We start from the raw sequence: 18,884 nt of genomic DNA, 5'->3' as shown, positions 1-18,884 counted from the left end.
GAAACAGTCGGAACTGCCTCATCAGAAGTTTTCAATTCCTAGTAAAGATGGCGTCTGCTTCAGTGTTGAAAATCGTCTTGACAGATATTTGGAAAAAACAAAACAAACATTAAACAGCTTGACAACAGTTGATTGCGCAACAGATCGTACTTCGCCCCTTGATGTTCGAGAGGAAAAACATCGAAATAAACTGTTCATAACAAGTCGATTGGAGGGCACACGATCTTTTGTCGTTGTTTGTTTTTACTCCACAACTTGTTAATGTTATCCATGTGTTTTTCTTCAAAATGAAAATTCATTTCATTATTTTTGAAAAACGTAAGCTGTCTTTCCATACGTGTGTTATTAGTTATGATCCATATGTTATTTTTCAAGATTATACTATATTCTAGGTCCATCTTTTATAATACTGTTAGTCAAAACTGGTGTACGGCCCCCCCCCCCAAATCCTCTGAAAATATTGATGTGATCACAGCTTCCTTCATGGACGTCAGCGGAACAGCTTTCGTATAAGGGGCGCAAACCCGGGGCCCCAGAATGAATCATATTTTTATTTTGTCATAGTTTTACTGTATGCATTTACCATCAAAGAAGAAAAACTGTAGGCCCGCGATGTGATCGATACTGACGTAGCATAGGTAGGAGTCGATATCACTCTGGCTGAGGGCCCCTTTTGCGATGTTTATGTTTGTCATTGAGAGGCCTCAATCTAATAATGAGATGTGGTACCACATGATTTTCAAGGGTCACTAGTTTGTTGACAAAACTGGTATCTGTAAAGCCATGAGAGCCCAGAATATCAATCTGGCTGAGGGCGCCCCCACCTCCACAGGAAGGGTGATATATGTCATTGGAAGGCTGCTCCTAATGCTGGAATTCGGTGTCATGATTTCCTAGGATCACTGTGTAAATTTGTGGGAGTGTTTACATCCAGCTGGTTGGGTCCTGTAGAGAAATTTATAATCGAGATCAGGCATCTTTAACCATGGTACTCTCTGAAGCGCCAGAGTGCTCTATGCTTGTGTCCGATTTTGTTCTCGGGAGCACTTGATCAACTTTCCAATTCAACACCCTTTATAAATTGCATTCAAGGATTGAAATTATTCTGATTTCAAACTTGCCGTAAGGGTGCTCTTATTTTGAGGTTAGGTACATGTGGTGCGCACCACTAGAAAAGGGTTGAAGACCTCTGATCTAGATTCTAACCCTAATTATTAACCTGTCTGTTGTTTCTGAATTGCTTCAGAAGTTTAGTTGTATTATTATTATTCTCGTATAATAAAGTTGCCACAATCTATCCCCATTGGAGTTATGCTAAAATTTCCCGACAGCAATAGAGCATGGACCGTGTTTGGTTTGATAGTAAGGAAGTTCAATGGACAAAATGTAAATGCCATTCTTTTGCTTGCCGAGGTGTATGTGTTGATTAGAGTTAATAAGGTGACCTAGCGAATTTTTTGTGTGACTAAGATTAAAAAACATGTTTTTCTCTCGAAATCTTTTCTTTTTTTCCTATGCATGTCTTTGCTTGAGGGATCGTACATTAAAATAATTTTGTAAAGCAAATATTAAAAAATAATTAATGTGTTATCAAAGTAGATCAGCACATTTGTTATCGATACAATCGAATTCACCATCCTAGATCAGTCAAACTCAAGCTTTTGCCGCCCACAGCTCTCTTGACAAGACAACGTTTGTCCCAAACTCCCCAGAATAGGTATACAATAATTTGGCAGGCTCACCATGATGCACAATGGTCCGAATTGTGAAATTACTTGGGAAAAAAAGCAAAAATTAAATTTTCATATCAGGAAAAAAATATATGTATCAGTATGTAGAGAGAGAAATGTCTGGTGTGTCTTGAAGTGTTGTTTATTTCATGATATTTGTTTACATCGGGAAGCAAACCAAGTAGAGTGATATCTCACTCAAATGGTATTTTTGCTGAAATAGAGTGAAAAAACTTTCTTGGAGGGAAAAGTCTTTTTTTTTTTTCTTCCTCCATCTCAACAGCGTTTTTCAGGATTGATTCAGAAATTTTTGCCCCATATTTATACATGGTAACATTTTTTTTCGGCAGAATAAAAGAGGGGGTGGTTGCAGGTCATTTTTATGAAAATATTATACAAAATTTACTTACTGAATTCACATCTTTTGGAAAGACTGAATAATCAATGTTTGCGGGTTTTGCTGAGTATTCCAACTCCTTGAGACATTGGCCAGCTGTTGGCTACCCCTGGTATATATCATGCTGAATATCCCTTGATAACTTTTAACAATTGTTTTACTTTGACTCTTCCCAATGACAAAAAGCGACAATTACTAGACCTGACCATTGGTGTACACCGGAGGGGGGGGGGGTTCAAACTCCCCTCCCCCCTCAAGCGGAGATTGTAGTGTTATTTTGCAGGAAAAAACTTAAACCCTCCTCAGAAGGAAAAAAAAATCTGAAAACCCCCCTCAAGAAAATTCTGCATACGCCTATGAACCTGACCCATATTAAACATTGTGAAATCATGTAAAATATAGAAGCACAAACAGTAAACTGACATAAGAGTTGCCAAACATCAATAAGTTTCAAGTCAAAACTTTATTAAAAAGTAGCATAAAGTGAATCGAATATTAGAATTTGCACTGCCATGTAGTGAGCATAACTTGAACCTGAATCACAACTATTGTTGGTGATTCAGATTTCAAGGTTTTAGTCCAATGGAATGAATGATGAAAATTGTGTTATTTTTATCCTTCGAAGGTGACCGTTAAGCAGTACTTAGAAAGGCATCATTTCAGTAGGCTTTTTCCCGGGATATTTTTATTTGGCCATTAACAGGGGTGACAACATCTGAGCAGTGACAGTTAGGGGGAATTGTACTGTATTTTGTTGAAAGGTAGCCAAAAATGGATGAAATATTAGAGCTTTTGCTGTCATCTAGAGAGCATAATTTTAATAAAAATTACAAGCACTGGTGTCCATTTAGAGTGCTGTGGTAGTCACAGTGATAGACCCAGGTTCGAACCCCACAGTTGCCACAGTGGTGGTCGGCTGAAATTGGTTTTCTGTAGTTTTTCAACTTCGACATCTGGCCACCGAGAGCAACAGGCCTACAATGGCACAAATATTCAGTCATCATAAAATGTTCAGTCTATCATTGAAATATAGATGGCAGCACTGTAACAAGCATTTACACAAACAAACTTCACAACACATTCACACATTTTCCAGCAAAGTCCAGGTGTCCCTGTATGGGTGTTATTCCAATACCTTAAACTGCCTATAACAGTTAACTATTATAAAAATAATCTGTAACAGTTAAGCAGCACCTGGTGGCGATAATTAGGTTCTGAAGAGAACGGAGCGTGAAAGTCATTTGGTGTGCAAGAGGAAGGTTATAGTGTGATAGCTCGCAAGACTTGATCACAGTCAGGTGTGTCACTTGCAGAACATCAAAACCACATCAAACTTTGCTCCACCTGTGGTTAGAGGGAAACTTCCTGCCTAATATGCTGGAAAATTTTGAACAGGAATATTCATTCACTGATGTCTGTCCAACAGGAGGACGAAGAGGCAGTCATCCAGTGTCAATCTCCTGGGTCAGGAAAACTAGCTCCTTAGACTCTCACCAGAACTATCTTTGGCATTCCTCCAGTGATCTACTAATGGTTTCTTCCATCCTCACTCTGCAATATCCGGCCTAAGTTCTTTTTGTTGACTTCAACCATTCATAAGCAAGGAGGGTAAGGCTTCTGAGATGGCAACCTACCTGGATCGAGGGGGAATTGCAAGCAGTTCCAGCACTGATCTACGCTCATGTCCATAAATTAAGGATAATTCAGAATCACACGGAAATCAAAATCCAAAGTAAAAATTTCACCTGTAGAATTATCACACATATCTGCAAGAATGATATGCGAATTTCAGGAAGCCACCAGATGATGCCGATAGTACGTCACAATGACGAGATTGTAAGAGGGGGGTATATAAGGAATGGTGGCAAACAAGTGAAATTGTTCACAAGAGTTCTGTAAGGCGCTCAGTGCCATAAGCGAATAGTTATGACACAGAGGACGCATGTGGATGATTTTTCACTTGGTAGAATTATCGGCCACCTGGAATGTGGGCATACTCAGATGGAAGTATCCGGGGAACTTGGAATTGCCCAGTGTCATCTCTAGGCTTTGGCAACGATTCCAAGATAACGGAAATGTCAGTAGACGTTACAGTACAGGTCGCCCCCGAGTTACAACGCCGAATGAAGACCGGTATTTGGCAGTAACTGCCAAAAGAAGCAAACGGAGCACAGCATCCGACCTGTCTCGTCAGCTATCTGCAGCCACGGGTGCCACAGTTTCAAGGCAAACGGTGTACAGACGTTTAGGAGATATTGGTCTATATGCTCGCAGGCCTGTCAGATGTGTTCCGCTCACTGCAACTCACTGTCGGCAGCGATTAGCCTGGAGTAGAGAACATGCAATCGTCACAGTGGGCTGGTGTGTTTTCCGACGAGTCCAGGTTTAGTTTGCAGTCTGATTTACGTCGGACTTTCATATGGAGAACGCCAGGTGCCTATTACCACCAAGACAACATCACTGAACGACACCGTTACGGTGGTGCAGCATTGCTCGTTTGGGGTGGAATTATACTGGGTTCCAGAACAGATCTGCATGTTCAAACTGGAACCTTGAAAGTCCAAATTTATCGGGACATCATTCTGGAACAACATGTACATTTGTTTAGGGATGCCATGGGCGCAGATGTTTATGGATGACAACGCCCGTCCTCACCGAGCAAACATCGCAAACGAATGCCTTGAATCTGAGGATATAACCCATATGGAATGGCCAGCATTCTCACCTGACTTGAATCCGATAGAGCATGTGTGGGACATGCTTGACCGACGAGTTGCAGCCTGTCAACCACCTCCTACATGTGCACCGGAACTCGGAGAGCATTGCTTGCTGAGTGGAGTGATCTTCCCCAAGATCAGATTGATAATTTGATACTCAGCATGCCTAGGCTTTGTACAGACTGTATTTCATCGCATGGGAGACATACAATGTATTAACCATCATACCAACCATGTAATAGTAAGTTTTTGTAAAGGAGATATTTTTTACAATTGCTCCAGGGAGCAAAAATCGTAGTTTTTATGAATGGTATCATACATACACCATCATTTTTGTTCTTTATCTTTTGTTTAATAAATGGGCTTTATGAATAAGTAACGTGTGTTTTGTTTCTGAACCTTTATTTACCGGAGCTGGCATTATCCTTAATTTATGGACATGAGTGTAGTTTGCTGAATTAATCCTAGAGATCAGTCTGATCAAGTCTACACTTCCGACCACACACCTCAAGAGTGAAAGACTTACTTGAACCCCTTGGGATTGGGCAAGTGCTACGAAATTTCCTGTAACCGTGGATCCTACCTGCAAGGAGTTGGTTGTTTCATCTGTGTTCTGTGCCACTTTTTTCGGGTTGCCACTTGACCTTAAACATTGGTAATGTATCTTTGTTGTATTTTTTGCACAATAAAGATATTTTGATAAGCATTTTACCAGATGTTTTCATTTGACTGTAAAACAGGGGTCACCATATCTGAGGGGTGACTGTCAAGAAGGTGTTTTTATTGTACACATGTAATATTTCAACCGAAATCACATAATTTTCTTTTATTTTTGCAGGGCAATGCTGTCATTGATTCTATGAAATATTGGATTTGATTGCCAATGGATGTAAAAGTTATCTCCACATTTCAACCACATTAGATGCTGTGGGACCAAGAAAGCAGATCTTTTCGATTCAGTGAATTTCTATGAACGTATCCGTTTGGGTATCGCTGTTTGAAAAGAATTGTATTATGTTTCCCATGTTTTTTATCAATGTTAAGTGCTGTAGAATGTCTCAATAATTTGTTTAGATGCTATAAAATGCATTGTACTAATCATATTTCATTGATCTTTAAATATTATCACCTTAGATTCAAATCTTAAGTGCCATTTCAAAGTTCTTGAAGTGTTGTTAATTAGCAGTTATAATTAGACAGTCATAACCGTCTTCTGGGACTCAGAGAAGAAAATGTGTTGAAATAGTTTTATTTTGCTTTGTTCATAATTGACAAAGATGAGTCAAACAGTAATTTGTGTGTAAAATGTTCCGTTATGTAAAGATCAACACTGTTTATGTTTTATTTTTCATGTTATGTAAGTTCAGTGTTGTACATTCATGCTCTGTTAGTGAGGACTGTAAGTCTGTTTTGCCAGGCGCTCTGTGTCTAGATAGAGCATGTGTGTGTCCTCAGGGTTATCTTCCAGACTCGAGCGGCAGGCTGAGCTGCTTCCAGAGTGCCACGCACCTGGGTGATTCCTGTAACACGTCATCCCCTTGCGGGAACGATCTAATGTGCGTTAACAGCACGTGCCAATGTCCCGAAGGCTTTCAGCTATTCCAAGCACATGGTATAAATTTGTGCCTGTTGTGGCTGAAACCGATTAGACTCGTCGATCGATGTCGATCTAATGAAGATTGTCAGATTTTTGACCACAATATGGTCTGCAGAAAACGTTGGTGCCAATGTCGAAATGGTTTCCAGCTGTTTGAGACCATGTTGTTTGGCTTGAAACATAGGTGTTTCAAGACCTACAGAAAAACTTGTCGAACTTCTAGTCAGTGTACAAAAGTCACCTCATCTGCAGACCAGCACTGTGTTTGCCATCACAGCTACTGTCACTGTATGCCAAGTACAAACGTTTCTGCACTAGATATGTATTCGTGGGAACACGATAAGCTCTCGTACAACAATCCTTCCTACAATCCTATGTGGAAGAAAGATATCGTTCTCGCCACAAGGTTGTTATTTATAACCATAATTCTATTTTTCGTCCCCTGCTTTGTCTATGTCACTCGTTTCGTGTACATAAGTCTTGGGTTTAAAGATCACGCCAGGGGTTATTTCTCTGGTCAACCTGTTCGTCCCTTGAGATCGTCCACCCCGGAAATGAGGCACATGCGGAGCCGCAGTCCCAGTGTCAGACCTCATCGTAGAGCTGTTTATGTGCCAGCGACACATTGCGTTGAGATCCCTATGAGTACATGTACTCACCGGGTACCAGACGACCTTGGGCAGATTCCTAATAGAGCTACTACATCCGCTGGGGATAGTGTTCAAGCATCTGCTAATACTGAGCATAAAACTGAAGATTTACCACCTTCGTACGAAGAGGTCATGCATTTCGAACAGGTGCAGTCAGCTGCTCCTCCGCCTGCGTACACAGAGCTTAATAGCACTTCTACAGTCTGAGTTATAGGTTTTTATTTTTCTCCGGTAATCCCCATAAGACCAAATGATGATTACAAAAAACACAACTCTCAAGAATTTTTACCGTTATCGGCAGATACAAAATTTAACGCCGCAAAAAATATAGAAGTTCTTATTTTTATTGTGGTTAATGATATCGGAAAATAACTCACTATATACAGGGTTTGTACAAGTAAAAACATATTTTCAAAACTATTACACATAATACAGTAAAACCTGTCTAAGACGGACACTGTATGAGATGGAAACCAGTCTTGAATGGTACAGAAAAATAGTCTAGTGAATAATTAATGCTTTTTCAATTATGGGAAACCTCTTTAAAACGGAAACTGTCTAATGTGGAAACAGAAGACATATTTAGTCTATTTTTCAGATAAAAACCTACTGAAACAAAAAGAATTTTCAGCCAGGTGCAAGTTTTTGTCTTTTGAATAGGAAAAAAAATTAAGTCATACTGATCCCCCTTTTGTTAGGGAACTCTTTTACTTCTTGGAAAAACGATAAATGCTACAGAACTGGTTTTGGATGTAAGGGATATGGTTTGGAAGAAACAGATTTTACTACCCAAAATTTAGAAAAACCCTGTTTAGCATTTCATTTATGATGAAAATTATGACTTTTGTTAGAAAACGCTCCTGTTTCTTAGAAAAATGTTGATAATTTTTATTTTAACTAGTTTGGGAGACGAATAGGAGAGGGAGGCTGAATTGTTATTCCCAATTGCGATATAATGTGTTTTTAACATTTCATTTGGTGTAGAGATGGCCTCTAGCCGCAAGAAGCCATCATGGATTTGAACATGAAACTGCAGGTCATAGAGGCTAAAGAAAAGCCAAATTTAAGTGTTACAGAAGTGTAGAGAATCTTTCTTTCACGAATGTTATTGCATGTTGATCTCGCTGTGGCTATTTTTGAAAAAGTAATGCGATTCCTTAGTATGTTATTTCAAATATTAAAAATTTTTCAATTTTGACAAAAGTTCATTCTATTGCTATTTAGGAGACCGTTTTTTGGTTGAATATGAAATTCCAAATTTGTATATAGTAATTTGAAACAACAAACCTTAAAAAAATTCAAAATAATAATATGCATGTCTCTGTTTAATACTTGTTAGTTAGGGTGATATTCTCAAAATCAAAGTTTTGCAGAACGATAGAAATAAATCAACATATATATTTCTGTGTGCAACTTTGTAAAATGGAAAATGATTTTTCTATCTCTTGACGTTCCATTTTATACAGGTTTTATTGTGAAACTGTGATTTACAAGAATGAAGAAAAACTATTCAAAAGGTTTTTTTCAACATCGCTCAATGGATGGCAACAATTCCATAAAATGCAATATCTGAAATTAAAAATGGTGACAGTGAGGGAGAAAAAAGTTTTTTGTGTATTAGCATAAGCGAGGGTTGCTTCTGCTACTTCTGCGCAGCATGCATTTAGAAATTTGTTGCACTGAAAAGAAAAAAGACTGGTTAAGTCAATTTTAGTCACTGCATTCTACGGAAGTGCTGCCATCTATTGAATGATGTTTAAAAAAAACTTCTTAATGTTTTTTTTCATGCATCACAGATTAAGTTACGTGGAAAAAAGTTTTGAAAATATGTTTTAAAAATCATGTCTCATTTGTGCAAACCCTGTATTCCGATTACATTTTTTCACCCAAGGCTTTAGTTTCAATTGATTATCTAACCATGTCATTTTTTCACTGTTATTGTTGTTTCGATGTTATGTGATATTTTCTCAGGGAGCCACGTTTTGTTTTATTTCAGTTTAGAAATTATTATGCCATAGTTTTCTTCTTTTTTTTTTGCACATACAGTAATATTATTTATCGATAAAATTGGTGCATTTGATTAACATTGATATCCTAAAGCATTTTGTTGCATTCATGTATATTGTAATCCATTTTTCTTATTGCCGTATAATTGCATCCAGATGATTTAGCATTTAGTGAATTCCAGTCTGCGAAGGTGCTGAAGAAAATAGTATTCAAGTTTTATTTAATTTTAAAGTTTCAGAATTGCAGTCGGGCCTAGATATAATGAAGTCACACGGGAACATGAAAAACGTTCATATAATATCTGATACTCTTTATAGTCCAGAGCCGCCTTTACCAGATGCAGGGCATCTTAATAATTTCAGTGCCTCTTAGCTTAGATTTTATAAATTCTGTGGGAAAGGGTGAATCGGCACATCAAAAAACTCATACATTATATAACAGTATTTTTACGAATGCTGAAAAAATTCCATACAAAAAATATAGACACAATTAAATTTGAAATAATGAAAAAATTTAATGCAAATTTCTTACAGAAAAATTTCTAAATTGATGAAAGAAAGAATTTCAAAGCCAATTAAAATTGAGGCATAACAAATGAGATTGTCCGAGAACTAATGTAAACTCAGAGTTGATGAATCAAAAAAGAGAAAAATAATTAACAGATAATCCCAGCACTCGTGAAAATTCAGAATAAATGAAAGAAATAATTAGACCTGATAAAGATTCAGAATAAACAGAATGAATGAATGAAATACTTTTCCAGGATTCCCCAAAGCAGAATGTTTTGCATTGTTCTGCAACGAGCCCTTGGTTGACTGGTAATTTTTGCTGTAAAAATCCCCATAATAGTGTTTTTTACACCTTTTTTAAATTGTTCCAGATTTTTCTGCAACATATGTCATAGATTTCAGCATATTCTGCTTTGGGGCCGGGATCGATAAAAATCGAGAATTCGCAAAAATTCAGTGTTTACGAAAGTAATTATCATTATTGTAAGTGTGGGGCCCCCCTCAAAAAAACATGAGGCCTGGTGCGACCGCACCTGTCGAACACCCCTAAGTGCATCTCTGTTATAACCCATACATGATAGATACTCAGGTTTAATGAGAGAAATATATGCTTGAAGCAGTGTTTCTCAACTTATGGTCTGTGGACTAGAGGTGATCCTCAGATGGGCTAGAGAATTTAATTCTAATTGAAATGAAAATTATTTGCACATATGTCATAAATATTAACAATATTCACATGGTTTTGAATGAAATATCAAATCAGTAGTTAAAGGTGTCACCAACCTATGTCGGAGGCAAGCTGTCAATGATGTGTGCCTGTTCTGTGCTTTAAAGTGATTCTTTATTAGACTACTCTGGGAAGTAACAGATAAACGTTGACTGATGCAAGGGAGCTATGGATGTAAATGGTTGCCCGAATTATTACAGACATTTTAAGGAGATTTGGACATTGGTTCTGAGATTTGAAAAAAACAAACGCTGACATAAGCAGAGCTCTGGTTATGCCAATCCCTCTTAATTAGAACAGTTACGGAAAATTGCAGAACTAGTGCTGTCTGCAGCTAGAGATTGTCATTTATCTATAGATGATGCTGAGAGAATGTACCCATAGTCTTTCTCTGAATAGTGTGGTAGAGTACTGTACAATCTTATAACCAATATGATTTCATTATAAGCTGGCTCGACTGTACATATCAAACCATGCTTGACAGCTGGGCCATCTTGAGAATATAATGGACTTTCACGGACGGAGAAAGGTGCTCCAAGAGTCTTTTATTCCCCCCAAGGTTGTAAATGCCCGCCTTTCTGATTAAAAAATCTTGTGTATTATTGAAATTTTTGAACATTTTTAATTCTGATATCATTGACATGATGCCCTCTATGCTTTGCAGTCCCCAGGCCATTCACTAAGATTACCCTGCCGGCCAGCTTTTAATGCGACAGTAAGTGACTGGTGAAAAAATACTAGAAAGAGATTCTCTACATGTAAAAATAACTGTAGGAATTCAGTTTTTTTTATATATATGTTTATGATGGACTGGTAATTCGTAAATTAAAGTGCACTTGCTGGGGCTGTGCGCTTGTGTATACTGTACAAAACTCATTTCGGTCAACATAGCAGTTATAATATTTTACACTGAGCATGGTTTACTGCTATCTTATCATCTATAGCTAAGATTTAATTAACCAATTATGTAAAATGTATGACCAAATCAGGTGGTGCTGTCTTAAAATTTTCAGTACGTAATTACCTAACTGAAGTTTGCGGGAAATGTGCAAGAAAATTTTTTTCAGAATTTATGTCAGCTTGTTGTGTACCACAAAACATTGATTAGAGTTCCAATTCACATTAAAAACAGATATTCTTTCTGACCTTTTCTCTCTCTCAAAAAAAAAAATCCCTGGTTTTAGAGGAATTTGATTGCTGCCTAAATTATATTTCCCAATTTTATATATTACTGTGTATTCATCTTTTATAGTACTTCACAATGTGCTTTCTTTTAGCTAGTAATTTCATTGGCGTGAGTCAATTTCATGCTATTTTGTCCAAAATATGTAAAAAATTTCAAATTCCCTACAAAGTTTAATTTGAATTGATGAAATGATAATTTCTATATCGATCTGTATATGTTTCAACTCATGTTATAAATTGTTTTATTTGAAATTGAGAAGAAATTAATGTTCTCGATTTGCCAAAGGTCTGTGCAGCTAAAAAGGATTGATTGAAGGATTTTAAACAAAAATAAAAGTCAAATATTTCTATATATTGTAGCACTGTGTGTCATTATCAGTTGTGTTTAGCTGATGGAGAATATTGTGTGTGTATATATTATAGTTATCGGGCATTAAAATTGCATAAACTGTGCTAGAAAGAAGAAAAACGAGTACCTGTGCTGTATATGTGTATATATATCCATTTCCAAGTGATCTGAGGGTTGCGATAGTTTTAGTTTACAATGAATTCTATCCCAATCCCTCCTCTCCCATATTAATTTCAGCCAGTCTGAAATTGTTCATTTTAACACATTCATTTAGGTTTACGATAATTCTTTGAACATCTTTTACTGTTTTGTTTGGGTGTTATTAATTTTTTTATTTTTTGGCAAACGTTATATGTATGTGTTATAAGGAATATTGTCAAATTTGTATTGTGGTTATATTTGACGTGTTATTTTTTCCATGCTATTGTTGTTTGTGGTTTTGTCATTAATATAGTCTGTGATAGAATCTCTTCACGTGTCATAATCAACATTTATAGTTGTCATTTTCTGCCTATAATCGATGGATGTTCTATTAGCTTTTTTTCCCAGAGAAAACTCAAAAGTACAAAAAGATTAAAAAATAATCTTCAAAAAAAGTATTTTTTAGGTTACAGATACAGGTTGCATTTGACAAATTAAACAAAAATCAACATTTTTATAAATGCAGGGCTCTCACTTTTCCTATCAAATCCCTTCAACATAATTCATGTAACTTTTTTTAAATGAAAAGGAAATCATCTATATGTTGCCAGATAATACAAATGTGGTTGATTGCAGTTATTGTTTTTTCAAGGTATTTGGCTTATTAATTTTTCTTTTGCTTAGTTTGAGGGCTTAAAAACTCATCTTGGGTCAGTGTTTTGAGTAGTCATTAAACAACATAATTTGCAATAAATTTTTGAGCTTTTTTTTTGTTATTCTGCTATGATTATGTTGTCTTGGGGAGGGGTACCCTTTCCCCGCCTTACTTTTTCTAATTTTTTTTAGTGGGAGCCCTGTAAATGTTATCACAGACTTCTTTCACTTTACCAAAATTTGTATTTGCAGATTATATGGCACCATGGACTTAAGGCAGGAAATCATATATGATTTCCAAAAAAAAATTATTTGGTATCACAATGTAAATCACCTTGTTAGATTTTAAGAATGAGAAAATTTTGAACTATTTTTCATGTGCAAATGTCATTTAGTGGGTGGATCTTTAATTTTATTATTATTGTTTTCTATCTTATCCATATTGAAGCATGATCTCAAATTGATGCTGCCTAATCAGATTTGCATCGGTTATAATATATGTCACCCGACATCATGAATGAGGCGTATAGCTAAATGAGCATTGTTTTGTAACTGAACACTAATTTAGCCCAGATTGATAAGATATCCACCAACTGTACCAGAGGATATTCAGAGGTTTCATGGATTTGAAATCTGCTATACGTATATAAGGTGTCTCTTCACCGCTCATGCTGTACATTGTCCTTGGGTATTTCGCTGAACTTTTGGGTAAGGTGCGTAGGAGGATGGTGTCAGGATATGATTTATTACAAGACAAACAGTGAGTTTTTGGGTATTCAATCACTGTCAGTACATTAAACTCTCACCATGCTTCCCGAATCTGATATAGTGGAAAGATTTAATGTTGCAGTTGCAATTGGTTTGTGTATAGGTGGGAAGGATGGGGAAAAAGGAAAAGCAAAGCCATGAGCATTTACTTTGACATTATCCTCTCAGTAAATCCAAGGACATAAATACCTATAGCAACTTTATTTACACAGAGGGACTGTTTCTGCTTTTTGGAAAAGAGGCAGTGCAAAGGCAACTGTTTGCTACTGCAAAAAGAAAGTTTTCAAACAGAGTGGGTTAGCACACATTTCTTTGCGAGAACTGAAATGTAAATAAAACCTGTTTAAAATCGAGTTCATATTTCAAGCCCTATCTAATTTGCCCTGGTGGTGGTGATTAAAATGACTTAAATATACGCTTCTCTCATCGTGTTGGAACAAATATGCCTTTGTTTAATTTTGAATATCTAGTCAAGTATTTGAAACAATGAATTTTTTTTGTCGTTTTTTTGTTATTTTTCATTGTATTTGTCTTGTTATAACCAGATCTAATTAATGCAAGGAAACTTGATGGCATTGGTTATATCAACCAGTGGCGTTTGAAAGTATTTTAAACCTGTAAGTGCTTGGCTCGAGTCTTATGTAGGATACTTGGAGTTCTGAATTTATTCTGGAGGTATTTCCCCTTTGTATTACAAAATATTGTGGGTGGGTGGGGGCTTCACCTCATGCTCAGACACCACTGATATCTGCTAATATACATGGCATGATCACCACATGTGGTTGGCTGACTATGACTTCAGCCCAGGGATGAATCTCATACGTTTTTTAAGCTATAAATTTACTGTAAAAAGCCCCAGTACAGGCTCCAGGGTGTAGAGGGCCTTTGATACATTAAACTGGATAAGTTGTAATATTGTTATTTTGTGTCGCCTTGAGTTCTCTGTCAAGTTGATATCAGAACATGACAAGAAAATTCATGCTATAAACACCAGGATTTTATTGTTACGGTAAATGTGATAAATTTGTTATTATTCATTACTTACCAAAGTATGCATTTTGCCTTGGTAAGTTTGGTAAATTCATCACTTTTATCTGCAAATATGCATAATACCCAAGCGCCATTCGTAAATTTGATAAAGATTTGAAATTTATCGTCTTTATCTGTGATTATGCATAATACCTTAGTGTAATTGGGAGTCTGGTAAACATGAAAAAAATTCCAAATGAGTCTAGTATGTGTGATGAATATATAGGTCCCCGATATAATGATACAATACATGTATGAACCATCTTGTATGGTATATCATATAGTACCATTTATCATGTTTACCAGTAATGTGTCATGCCCTCCCCCCCTTTCAGGATATTATGCATAATCGCTGAAAGTGATTAATTTAAGGAAATTTATTAAAGTTGCCAACGCTTGAGTACTATACATAATCGCAGGTAAAAGTGATAACAATTTCGGGAAATTTATCAAGCAGCTGACCAAAATGCTTGGTGACTATGCATAATCACCGAGGCTTATCACATTTACCGTAACGTGTATTTTGACCTTCCCCCCCCCCCCCCATAATTCATGTGTATGTGAACTCTTATACTTCCAGTTCGATGTAGATCTCAGTAAGTGATTTAATATGTGCCAAGTATTTGTGAATACATAAGTTAAGTATATTAGATGCATGAGAAAAGAATGATTTCTCACATATGATATTACTCTCTTTGCCATATTCATATGCACGCTTCACTGATATGATTTATTTATGTTCTTATGTGACAGAGTAATAATAGCTGATTGATGTTTACCCATAAAAAACAAACTTTCACGCATGTTATTTATAATTAATGCACGTTGAATATACAACACGATTTCTCAAAGGTGCTAGCACTTTTTCTAATAATGAAAAGTTTTATTCATTTAATGTGTGTATATTTAGTAATCGGCAGTGAATATAGTTGTTCATTGGATGTAAAGTACGAATTATCACTTTGCGAGTGATTTTTTGCTGGTCAAATTGATACTTGAATAACCTATTTGAAAATAAGTATATATTTGAATAGGGTGCACAAGTATATGTGTATTATGTTGTGCCCCATATATATATGTATGAGCAGAGGTACAGGTGATGTGGCATTGCTTTCTCAGCATTGATGACAGGGTCTGACTGTTCTGATATGTAAATGTGCTTGACCCGCAGCCCTCGAAATATCCGCTTGTGCATGTTGTCTATATATGTACCCGGTGAAATGCTAGTTCAATTACTTTGAAGTAACGCATCTTTTTACACGTGTATAAAGGTTTCTTATGATTAATTTCTTGTGAAATTACTTGTAAGTATATATTCAAGGTATAAGTACTTCACTGATTTAAAATACTGCGCTTGTGTATAGCGCAAAATAAATCTGGAGAGAATGTCCCAATAAATGAAAGTTATTTACTAAACTGGTACAGTGTCTCAATTTTCAGTCATTACAATGTTTTTTTGTGTGTGTTAAAAATGCTATGTGTTATCAGAAAATATAGTTGAGCAATAAAAATTGATATAAAGCTGATATCTTCAACCTGTTGCTCGCGAGTACCATGGTACTCCGTGAAATACCTATAGTGTGCTATGCATGTGTCCAATTTTGTGCTCGCAAGCACTTGATCAACATTCCAATTAAACACCTTTACTAATTGCATTCAAGGATTAAAATCATCCTGGGGCGTGTGCCAGCTTTTAATGCTTGCAAAGAATAATCCAAGAGAAATTGGTGTCTAGAGTTTGCAATTACTATAGGTGTCCATTCTGAGAGCACGTGTATTAGTGACAAATGGATGTTCAAGAATTTATTTACTTATTTATGACCCTGGCTAACAGCAGTTGGTATGACATAGAATACTGAAGGCAACCTAATGGTTGATGGTTTGAATCAGGCTTTTAGCGCTATTTTTCCTCCCCTTTTGCTTACATTTATGGCTTTTGTGATGAAAATATGCAAGAACTGTAGCAGCAACGCGTTTTCACTGCATACAAAAATAGCATATACCAAGATTTAGAGTTGAAGTGAGAATTTTAAATAATTGAGGTTTTGCATCAAATAAATGAATTGTTTTAATGTTAAAATGTATAGGAACCGATTGCAACTGAAACCAAATGCCATGTGAAAGTGATATAACTGAGCGACATATAAACAAGGTTCCACTGTATAACCAAACTGTGAAGCCATTGAAGATGCCCTCCCAAAGTCTGATAGGGAATTAGTAAGCATGCAGCTGCAGTCCATGTGTGGACTTTATTAGTGTACTTCCTCGTGCAATCTGTCGAAAGAATGATTTTTATTGTTCACAAACTACATTATTCAGAATTAAACTTGATATGGAGTGTGGTAACACAGGTCAATAAAATACTCACCTAAAGTACCAAAGGATGTTTGTTTAGAGGTGTCGCGAGTTCGATACCCAGTCCGTCCTTGTCAGAAAACTTTCCTGACAGGGGTACAACAGAAACGGAGACGTGACTGCAGAAAAATTGCTACCGCAGGGAGTCCCCCATCAAGGAGTTAGCACACCAACCTCTCGATGAGTATAAAAAACAAGCCTGCTGTTCGGAATCGGCAATAAATTGTAGGTCCTGGTCTACATAATTAGCCCTCGTGTGCAGAAAATGACCATGTGCAGCACAAAAATGATCAAAAAAAAAATGATCCAACTTGATATATATTTTTTTTAAGTAGAGCTTCTTTGACTTCCATACACTTAACCCAGCATGTCTGCTATTTTTGGTAGATGTGCTGACTACAATTTCTCATTACACCTTTGTTTAGAACTACTGTTGTTGAGGGAAAGATGTACACTGGAACTTATCTTTTGATGTCGCTTTCAAAACTTTAATACCACATCATGGTACAGTGAAATCACAAGTCTGTCAGCTTTGATTTCATTTGAGGTGATCACCAAAGTTGCATGGGCATGTCTGTAAGATGGGTGTGTTACTTATAAAATGTTTGCAAAATCAAGGTGTACATCATGGGTTCCCAACCTTTTTGGAACCAGTGCCCCCCTTTTTAGTGCCCTACTCCATACCCCCCCCCCTTCTCCAGGTAAACTATATTGTACATAGTATATATTGAAAACAAGGACAAATTTTTAAATTAATTTATTAATTTATGAGAAGGGAATATGTATTTTTTCTCACAGTATTTGATTAGAAATATATATGCTATTTGGAAAAAATGAATCATTAATGGTCTAAATCTGAGCTTGGTGTGATGAAACTAATTTCTCGATGTTTGGTGTCATTTTTGTCATCAATAATCTTAAATTTCCGCGTTTCACTATTGACAATCTGTTTCTTTTCTTCATTAATAGACTGGTGACTATGCTAAATCCTCTCTCGGCTAAATATGATGATGGGAATGCAATAAAAAAAACTTTTTTGCTGCAGCCCATAAGGCTGCGGCCTTATACATTACATCAGTGGATATAATGTTTGAATTTGACTTTGTAGCCAAAATTCCTGATACCCTTTTCTTAATTTTAATTTCTACTCTTCATTTGTTGAAAATTCTATCAACTCTTCCTGCAGCGATAATGCTGTTATTTGAGGAAGGTTCTATAGGACCCATTCTGGAATAGTCATATTGACTACATCCTAAAATCAATTCGTAAAATCTTCTGTCGGTGCTTCCAAATGCTGGCAATAAACCAAAATGTCATCAGTTGTTTCAATTGAAGAAAGCATTGGAAACTGATAAAATTGTCGTCTGCCAAAGTTTTGTTTGTAAAAAGCAAATTTTGACACGAACTCTGAAATAATTCCTTTCGCTTTGATAAAATTCAAATCATTACCTTGGAGTTGTACATTCATTTCATTAAATTTAGTATATAAATCGGCCAAATAGGCGCAATACATCACTCTTAAATTTCAATAAATTCTCTCTTAATGAATCGATCCTTGTTTTCAAAAAACTTTGTGGCTGATTCAAAGAGTTCGCAAAATCGTTTCAGACAGGTACCTTTTGACAACCAACGAACTTCTGTATGTCATAATAAACGATTGAAGTGTCTTCATCGTTTTCATCACAAAGATTTCTAAATATCCTGTCATGGAGAGCATTGCTTCTGATCTTGTTAACTGCTGTAATTACATATGGTAGCGAGCGATGAAAGCGATCACTAAGATTTTTTTGCGACCAAATGTTGTCGGTGAATCATACAATGCACGGACACTAAATTTGGTACGACTTTTTTCAGGAATGAAATGAATCCTTGGTAGTGTCCAACCATAGCCGGAGCAAGATCGGTACTTGCAACGGACGAAATATTAGTCAGAGAAATTCCTTTTTATCCAAAATAGTGTTCTTAAACGTCAAATATAGATTTTTCCTTTAGTGTCCGTTTCTAATGTTCTGGCGAATAATAGTTCTTGACAAATGTTTTCATTTTTTATGAAGCGAACGTATGCCAGA

At 36.3% G+C, this 18,884-nt stretch overlaps 1 protein-coding gene across 2 annotated transcripts; it reads left to right on the top strand.

Moving 5' to 3' along the window:
• The first annotated feature begins 47 nt into the window (after positions 1 to 47).
• Positions 48 to 15,876, top strand: LOC149084144 (uncharacterized). 2 transcript variants are annotated; one of them, XM_089234497.1, is made up of 2 exons: positions 48 to 318; positions 5,683 to 15,876. In XM_089234497.1, exon 2 carries the CDS (start codon positions 6,150 to 6,152, stop codon positions 7,296 to 7,298), a length of 1,149 nt encoding a protein of 382 aa, XP_089090623.1. In that variant the 5' UTR covers positions 48 to 318; positions 5,683 to 6,149; the 3' UTR covers positions 7,299 to 15,876. The 2 variants fall into 2 exon arrangements, with proteins under 2 accessions (XP_089090623.1, XP_089090622.1); XM_089234496.1 differs by lacking the exon at positions 48 to 318 and adding an exon at positions 5,320 to 5,499.
• Positions 15,877 to 18,884: the final 3,008 nt, after the last annotated feature.

Source organism: Pholcus phalangioides, unplaced genomic scaffold (genome assembly GCF_987345545.1).
Source record: "Pholcus phalangioides strain wild (caught in Gottingen) unplaced genomic scaffold, Ppha-v1.0 ptg000008l_1, whole genome shotgun sequence".
NCBI classification, from domain to species: domain Eukaryota; kingdom Metazoa; phylum Arthropoda; class Arachnida; order Araneae; family Pholcidae; genus Pholcus; species Pholcus phalangioides.
The sequence above is the reverse complement of the archived record's forward strand: the minus strand, read 5'-3'. Positions and strand labels throughout refer to the sequence as shown.

Bases quoted from the DNA above. Each gene is read 5' to 3' on its own strand.
- LOC149084144 (XM_089234497.1), top strand. From the start codon at position 6,150: ATGTTCCGTTATGTAAAGATCAACACTGTTTATGTTTTATTTTTCATG.